At 33.7% G+C, this 8,864-nt stretch overlaps 1 protein-coding gene across 4 annotated transcripts in view; it reads left to right on the forward strand.

The window, feature by feature from the left end:
- The window catches only part of PRKG1 (protein kinase cGMP-dependent 1), a 1,318,464-nt gene that overhangs the window by 1,304,312 nt on the left and 5,288 nt on the right, over positions 1–8,864 (forward strand). For all 4 annotated transcript variants that reach the window (XM_055274328.1, XM_055274327.2, XM_055274331.2 and 1 more), the window contains 4 exons: positions 232–395; positions 6,802–6,924; positions 7,007–7,069; positions 8,309–8,375. In XM_055274328.1, the coding sequence (XP_055130303.1) occupies positions 232–395; positions 6,802–6,924; positions 7,007–7,069; positions 8,309–8,375 (417 nt within the window). The remainder of the gene's footprint in view (positions 1–231; positions 396–6,801; positions 6,925–7,006; positions 7,070–8,308; positions 8,376–8,864) is intronic.

The following is an 8,864-nucleotide window of genomic DNA, read 5'->3' on the forward strand; positions in this document are numbered from 1 at the left end:
TTTATTTTTAATGATGTGAATTTTATGCTATACTCAGGTGTCGCTTTTGCCATTAAAACTGAGATGCATCAGGGAAACTGTCTTGGCAATATAGACTATTCTTTTTGGAAGATAGAACTATAAAAACATACATGTTTTTAAATCATTATCATCAGTGTACTTCAAAATAACTTATTACTTTAAAACTTAATCTTAAGGAGCTTAAGTATCTCGTTTTTCTCTCTTTGTAAGGTTGATTTTGGCTTTGCAAAGAAAATAGGATTTGGAAAGAAAACATGGACTTTCTGTGGGACTCCAGAGTATGTAGCCCCAGAGATCATCCTGAACAAAGGCCATGACATTTCAGCCGACTACTGGTCACTGGGAATCCTAATGTATGAACTCCTGACTGGCAGGTATGGATATTGATCGGGAACTGCTGATAAAAATAGAACAGCAAACAGCTACACACTCCCGCTTTTGTCACTCTGATTAGACCATCTTAAAGCACATTTCACCATATCTTGGTGCCACAGTTCAATTAGTTATACAAATGACTAGGAATTCATAACGTAAGGTATAAAATAGGCCAGGCTAGGGCAACCACCTGAACACCAACTTTTGGTCTTATTATTGCTAGTTCTTTTTTACATATGTGAATGTGGAAGGATATAATGTCTTTCTGTGAGATATTTTAGCCCGGTCATTTAGCCAGCAATGAAACAAGGGAGATGATAATCATATAAAAATATCTAGGGTCAATTTTCTATAGAAGTAAGGGGACCTGTTAGCAACTGTTATATCTAAATGAAAGGTGACTGCTTTGTACATCTTTCCTGTAATGTTATAATCATCAACTCAGATAGGCACTAGGGACACCACAAGGTATAAAACAGACTTTAAGATCCTCAAGGACCCATACTAAAAGAACAACAAATACACTACCATGACATGTGCTAAAACAGTGAGTGACAGGGACGTTATGACCTACAGATTTCAGGACAGGTCTGGGTTCGTAAAGAGGCTTTTGAAGAATGAATATAAGGCAGCTGTGTCTTGAAGGAAGAATAGGACTTAGATGTAGAGAGCAAGAAAATGGTATTCCAGGCAAACAGGCATGGCTTAAAGAGAAAGGCAATAATGGTCACAGACATGGAGAAAGTTCATGTAAAACAAAACAGGAAGAGTCATCTTTTGACGATCATGATTGCTGCACTTGAGTGTTTGGACTCCATCTACAGAAGGAATCATTGAGATTTTCTGACAAAGGTTGAGTGATGTGTGTTGTGGTATTTAGGAAAAACAAGTTGGCAGTAATAAGCACATTGGAAGAGGAATAGGAAGCTAGTTTGAAGATTGTTGCAGTAATTTAGTTCTAGGACACTGAGAGCCTAGAGTAGGGCAAGGGCAATGGAAAAAAAGAGTAATTGTGGGTCAGGATGTGAAGAATTACTTAAGAGGACTTAGTCACTACAGTGAACATGAGAGGAAGACTGAGGACTTTGAGCACAGGGTACTCTGTGAGGATTCAGTGCATGCATGAAACACTTAGAAGAGTGTCTCGCACATAGTAAGCATTCCGTGAGTGTTAGCAGCTGCTACTACTGCAATGACGACAATCATTGCCAGAAATAGTTGTATTTTGATTTTATTTTTATTTATGGGCATTTTACATTATTACTCTTAAAGTTTCTCTGTTGACTTCAAACAAATTATGTGTGACCTAATCCAATTTTGTTCAGTGTGGATTGTTCAATTTTGTTCTTGTGGATGGAGGTAAATTATTTTAAAAGTATGACCAATTAAGTAGACCTGTAAAGATATGAAAAATTTGGACAAAGTAGAAGGTTAAATTTAACATATGTATGTGGATGGATAGATAGGTAAATAGGCAGAGAGAAATATAAAAAGATAATCCTTCTAGTGTGCTTAGAATTGCCGTAAGAACCAATTATATAATAAATAGAAGAAAACTAAATATTAACTATTTTTGAGGAAGTAAAATATTCACCTATAATAACTAGACTAAAATATTAACCATGACACTTATATTTCTCCTTAGGTGTTTAAACATTTCTCTACAATCATTGTTTATTCATTAAGTAATAAGGTAAAAACGATTAAAACGTTAATCTTAAAAACCGGCATATACTAAACTGTAAGAAATAATTAATAACAGAAAAACCCTTAATCCTTTAAAGTAGAAATTTCACAGGCTACAATATCTGACTGGAATATAATAAAACTTGGAATTAATAACAAAGTTTTAAAATAAAAAGTCTAAATACTTGAAAATTTAAAAATCATTTTTCTAAATAACCTCAGGGACATAGAAATTATAGAATAGCAGAGCAGTAATAAAAATAAAGCACTATAAGTCACAATTTTTGTTGTATTGTCAAAACCAAACTTAAATTTTTTTGCCATAAATACATATATTGAAACATTATGATTAAAAATACCTAAACTTAATATTCATTTCAAGAAATAACAAGACAGAAAGAATTTTGGTCAAGGACAACAGCATTAAAAAAATCTTTACTTTTCCTTTTCTACCCAAAGAGATGATGGTGGTGGTGAAAGATGGTGGCCAGGGATGGGGGTGGGAGAAGGCAAGAATAAAACAAGTAGGATGATCTTTAGTTACAATTAAAGTTTCACAAAACACACCTGCCAAACACTATGAAGTGTGGCATGTGACTAGGAATGATGCTTGGACCACAAGCATGACTCCAAAGTATTTTAGTCCTGAATGTCATATCTAATGATCTTCAATAGTAATAATAACATTTAGAGGACTGGCTGGACCTTGAAAAAGCAAAGACTGTTCATGTAGAAACCTAATTAAGCACGACAGAATGCAAGAGGAACTGAGGTGAAGGAAGACTCATACAAATGTACCAATTCTGCCTTTTAAGGCTTATAATGTTGGTCAATGAAGCAACAGGGAGTGAAAAAGGGGAGACAGGCAGTGATTAATGATTTCAGAGAATGTGGTGGGGCTTTTGTATGAGCTACATGACCTCCCTGAATGCCTTAAATTGAGGGCAAAGGAAATAAATGATCTGGTTGTAAGGCAACAAACAGTAGTGAAGGCTGGTGAATTTCTCATTGCTTCCTTCCCTCCAACTTTCCCTGTTCTGTTCTTCATGGTGGGCAGCCCAATGTAAGGATAAGTAATAGTCAGAAAGGGTCCCAGGGAAGCAAGTCCCTGCCCCTCTTACAACCTCAGCCCCCTTCTATGCATACACACCAACTCCTTTTTTACTGATTTTGCTCAAGGATCCATCTCCCCCACCAACTTAGGAAAAGATGAATTTATCTCCAGTTTTAGGTTTTGATTCAGCTCATCTATTCTAGTCACATGGCATTCCTCTAGTGATTGGCATTTATTGGACTGGGTACATAAACTAGGGAATAACTTTAAAATACATTATTGGAGGAGAATTCTTTTTTCCTACAGTAGCTACTCAGTAAATAATTACTGAATGAATATAAGTCCCTATTTCCACTGGTAGACTTTCTATAACTATGAGGGGAAACAGCCATGATGAAACTAATACTCACTATGGCAGAATGAAAAGCTGGAACCACTGATCCTACCAGTCTAGAATTTGCCCTACCTCTGGAATATGCTTTTGTGAGTTCAGTGTTTTTCTTATTTTAATCAGTTTGAGCTGATGTTTTCCATTTATGTCAGCTGAAAGATGCAAAAGTAAAAGAAAGCTAAAGAACACACAAGAAAAATGAATCAAGGAAATATTGGAGGAAGTGTTCAGATAAACTCTTATCTATAATTTCTTTGAGGCTATCAAAAACATGGTCTCCCTAAAAAGTAATCTCTAAGATATTTGCAAGTGTTCATAAATGAGAAGACAAGTAACTAGCAGAGCTCAGGACCGTTACAGAACTGAAAGTCATGCTGTAAGTAACAGAAAATAAAATAGTAACAATTAAAAATGCAGCAAGGGAGATAGTAGACAGGCTTGGAAAAAATAATGAAAAAAGAAAAATATATAGATATGATTTCAGAAAGAGAATCTGTTAGTCAAAGGAAATAGAAAAAACATCAATTATGTGTATGAATAGAATATTACAAACAGGAGAAAAAACATCTTTAATTACATAATAGAAAATCCATGGCATAAAGAATTGACTCAGTGTATCCTTTTGATCTGCAGTGACCATGGGGAAACTGATTCAGAATAATAACACCACGATATGTCCATGTGGTGAATTAATGAATTAAATTCATTAATAAGGAATAGTCTTATTGACATCAAAGCCATAAAAACATGGCATGTGTAGTATTGGGAGTGAAGACAGTTAAAGTGCCAGTTGGCCTCAACCTTCTCTACAGCACCTTTAATGCCAAAAGATAGTACATCAAGAACTACATAGTTCTGAGGGTCAGAGAAGGTATAACCCAAGTAATTTATACTGAGTTAAGTTATTCTTCAAATACAAACACAACATATAAAGTGTGGACCCCAGGCCTTTCTGAAAAACACTACTATTTAATCAAGCCAACAAAAAGATGAATCAAAATAAAGCATTCAGGAATAGAAAAACTAGTAAAAAGATTGATGATGAGCTTTGGGTCTAATTAATTAGAACTTAGAGCAAATAATTTAAATTTGGGTAATTGAACAGAATGTAAATACTGTAGTCTTTGGCAATCTTAAAATAACACTAAAACCAACAAATATTAAGGTGGGAGGGAAAGCAGGTATAACTATAGGTATACTTATTTCTCATCATTAATAATTAGTAATCTTACATATATTTTACAGTTAAAATATGTCATTACAGAAGAGAAATCTCTAAATTCAGTTTGAACTTTTTTTTAATTTTAGAGAAATATTTTAGGAATTAATATTGGTTAAGGTGCACACATATTTGAAATTTAGCATTTCTTTCCATTTTACTCCTCAGTTTAGCTAAAGTGAAATTAAATCAAATATTTTTTAATTTAAAAATATGCATAATATAATCCTGTGTGTCTACAATCTACATAGAGAAATCTATGAAATTATGTTCATCAAATGTAGAGCATTCTGAATATTTTGAGGTTTTGGACGACTTTCTTCTAAATAATTTTGTTTTATATATTGAATGAATATTAGACTAACATGCATCACATAAAAACCACAAATACTACATTGAATAATTGATTTTAGTTGTCTAAGATGAGCAAGTAAATATAAAAGCAAAATTAATATAAAAGCAAAACAATAAATTAGAAGTCATTGCCAAGATGTGGCTCCTCCTCATTTTTTAAAGTAAAAAATGAAAACTGACATGTTAAGAGATTAAAAAGAATATTCAATCATAGAATCACATAAAGAGAAAATTTTAAATTCTAAGAGAATACTAAATAGATTTGCATGTTTATACATTTTTAAAGTGATTTAAAATTGATAGGCAATTACTAGCTAATGACATATTAAATAGAAAGCATTTTTCACAGAAAATCAAGGCAGAATCCATCACAGCCTTTAACACAGGTAAATCTACTACTCCTTACTTTAAATTACTCATTAGCCTGCTTGATAAAAAGAAATAGTTTGAACTGCTCTTAATAAACATGAAGGGCAAAAAAAAAATGATTCCGATTTCTTCCCCAAAGACACACAAAACCTGTATTAAAGAGAATAATTAATTTCTAAAAAAATCATTCATCAAGGTGTATCATCATCTCCCCTCTGAACTATGAGAAATTTGAAGGAAAGACCTGACTTTAGTCATCTTTGTACTTACTGAAGCTGCCACAAACCACACTTCAAGGATGGATAAGTTAAAAAAAAAAAAAAAAAGTCAACAGATCTGGCTCATGAGGGCTGGGGCATTACATCCTTGCTAGCAAAGAGGATGACTAGTGTTAAGTTATCTAATGAGGTCCTCTGAGCAGAGAGAAAAGGATAGGAGGAGTACTATTCTATAGAAACATTAGAGCAATAAATATTTATTGACCCCTTAGTATGTACATGCTGCGAACTCTACTCAACTCTGGGAATACCAGCAGAAAACAAACTCTTCTGGAAGGGAAGACAGACATAAAATAAATAATCACACAAATGAAAAGATAATTACAAAGTACAATAAGTGGCATAAGGGTGCTATAAAAGTGTAACAGGGACTCTAATTTAGATTAAACTTTAAGTTAGAACATGAAATTAGATTGGTAGGTTACATGGGTTGATATAGGTTATGTAATTGGTTGTAATAGGTTGACCAGAGTAGGCCTTTTGGAGGAAACAACGTAACACTTATACTGAAACTTGATAAAGTGAGGCATTGGCCAGATAAATGTGGGAAGAACCTTCCAGGCCAAATAAATAACACCATGAGGTAGGAAAGTGCTCGGCATTTCAGTGGAACAGAGAGAAGGCTATTGTTTCTGGATCCCAGTAAGTGAGGGTTGTAATGGCATGAGGTGGGGTAGTATCGTTGGTGTTCCTGTGGCCCCTCCTAATGATTTTGGACTTCATCTCAAGTATAATGAATGAGTCAGTAAGTGTGGAAAAGGTCAGAGAGTAGAAGAAGCATCTTGAATGACCAAGGACAGCATGAGGGCTTAGACTCCAGCACCTAAAAGAAATCAGAACAGCAGATAAACTTGACCCATTTCTGGTTTTGCTAAGTGATTTACTTGGAAGGGCTTCCACGCTGTTTTGCTATTAATCTATTTTCATTCCATTGTCACTATTAATCTAAGCCCCCAAATATTAATTGATGTCATCTGTGGAGTTTATAGCAATTCAAGTGTTCTCATGTAGGAAATAAAAGTAATATCTCTTGTCATGTCTCTCATTCTTGCAGCCCACCTTTCTCAGGCCCAGATCCTATGAAAACCTATAACATCATATTGAGGGGGATTGACATGATAGAATTTCCAAAGAAGATTGCCAAAAATGCTGCTAATTTAATTAAAAAACTATGCAGGTAAGTATTTCAAGCACATCATTTTTGAAAACATCATAATGTGAAAAAATTAGATTTAATAAAACCATTATTTTATTTTTAGGGACAATCCATCAGAAAGATTAGGGAATTTGAAAAATGGAGTAAAAGACATTCAAAAGCACAAGTAAGTGTTCTTTCTTTATAACTTCAGAGTTCTGAACACCTGACATCATTTCCCCAGGGTGTTGCTTTTTAAGTTATTGGTGTAAAACTAGTATAATTAGCCTGTAGGAACATCCAAAGACAGCATATAAACTAGTAAGGCTTTTAAATGCCTTTCGAGTTGTGATTATGAAACCTTATTTATATTTATCTGACAACCCTGTAACATAAGAAACTGAACTCAGTTTCTTACAACTCATACCAACTAGCATTTTTTTCGTCTCTGGCACAAAGAGGAAATGTGTATTTTAAATTTGTGGATTCTATTCTCTACCACAGAATTACAAACAAAAGTCCCCTACTGTATCTTACCTGATTTCCTAAAGACAAAATATATTTTTCCAAGCATTTCCTAATTAGATGTTATAATAGGAGAAAAACATAAGTACAGAATACAGTGTTTTTTAAACAATAACAACATCTTAAATATCAGACCTTCCCTATGTTGATTGGATGTTCTAAAGCTAAACTAATTGTGTTTTCTCTATTTGTTTGTGTAACACTGACAGGAAATTCACATCCTTATCAAAGAGACATTGTTTACTAAAATGTCTCTGAATGTCTGAAAAGCCTGCTAAGAATTTGTTGTAAGCATTTGCTAGTGGTGAAACCCTTCAAAGACAAAAGAAAACAAACAAGCAAAAACTTTAGTCTTTTTTGGTCCTTATTTTCACAGAAAAACTGTACACAAAATACCTTTATTCTTCATTAAAAAAGGGAAAAAAAGAAGAAAACGGGACATGTAGAGACTACGACAATGATGTGAAAAGGTTAATTAGTTGACACTGTGCACTGAATCAGTGGCAAAAATGGAAAGTTAATTTTCTATCCTGACTTTTCATGCCCTGGTTCTACCTCCTTAAAATAAAATATCCTGTAAGGCACAGGGCCAGACACATTATGACATTTATTAAATTATAATTATAGTGTAGGAACAAGGTCATAGAGACATTATGACTGAATTACAAGGAATAAGTGTTGCATGTTAATTGGTGTTTAAAATTTGACAGTTATACTTTTAAAAATATGTATTTCATAAAATAAACTAATTGGAAAAACATATGCAATTAAATAGAAAACATTTTTTCACATGAAAATGTTTGCCTAACTGCTTCCCATTAGCCATGGACATTGTATACATTGCAATGAGAAGCTTTTGGCTGACACAAAATGTCTTTATCAACGTTTTTTCCTTTTCTAGATGGTTTGAGGGCTTTAATTGGGAAGGCTTAAGAAAAGGTACCTTGACACCTCCTATAATACCAAGTGTAAGTAGACTTTCCAGCTTATAATTGTGTGAGACACTTGATGATGTTTATGTCAGTCAACAATGATCTGTTATTTTTAAAGTTTAATCCTATGATTAGGTTAAACAAACTCTAGGAAAAATGTCACATTAAAATAATGACATATTCTAAAATCCAAACTTGAAAGCAGATAAATTTGGGGATAGTCACTGTAAATGTGTTTTACTCTTCTCTTTTTTAACTATTCATTTGAATTCAGGTTTCCCTCATTTATGAACATAAGTTAATTTTTAGCATGGGTAATGTTCAAAATATAGAAATGCAGACAAAAATATATAGGTGAGAGGATCACTTGAGGCCAGGAGTTCCAGAGTTCAAGACCAGCCAGCCTGGACAACATAGTGAGACTCTGTCTCTACAAAAAAAGAAAAGAAAATATTAGCCAGGTGTGCTGATATGCACCTATAGTCCTAACTACTCAAAAGTCTAGAACAGGAGGATCACTTGAGC

This window comes from Symphalangus syndactylus, chromosome 4, assembly GCF_028878055.3.
Source record: "Symphalangus syndactylus isolate Jambi chromosome 4, NHGRI_mSymSyn1-v2.1_pri, whole genome shotgun sequence".
Classification (NCBI taxonomy): Eukaryota; Metazoa; Chordata; class Mammalia; order Primates; family Hylobatidae; genus Symphalangus; species Symphalangus syndactylus.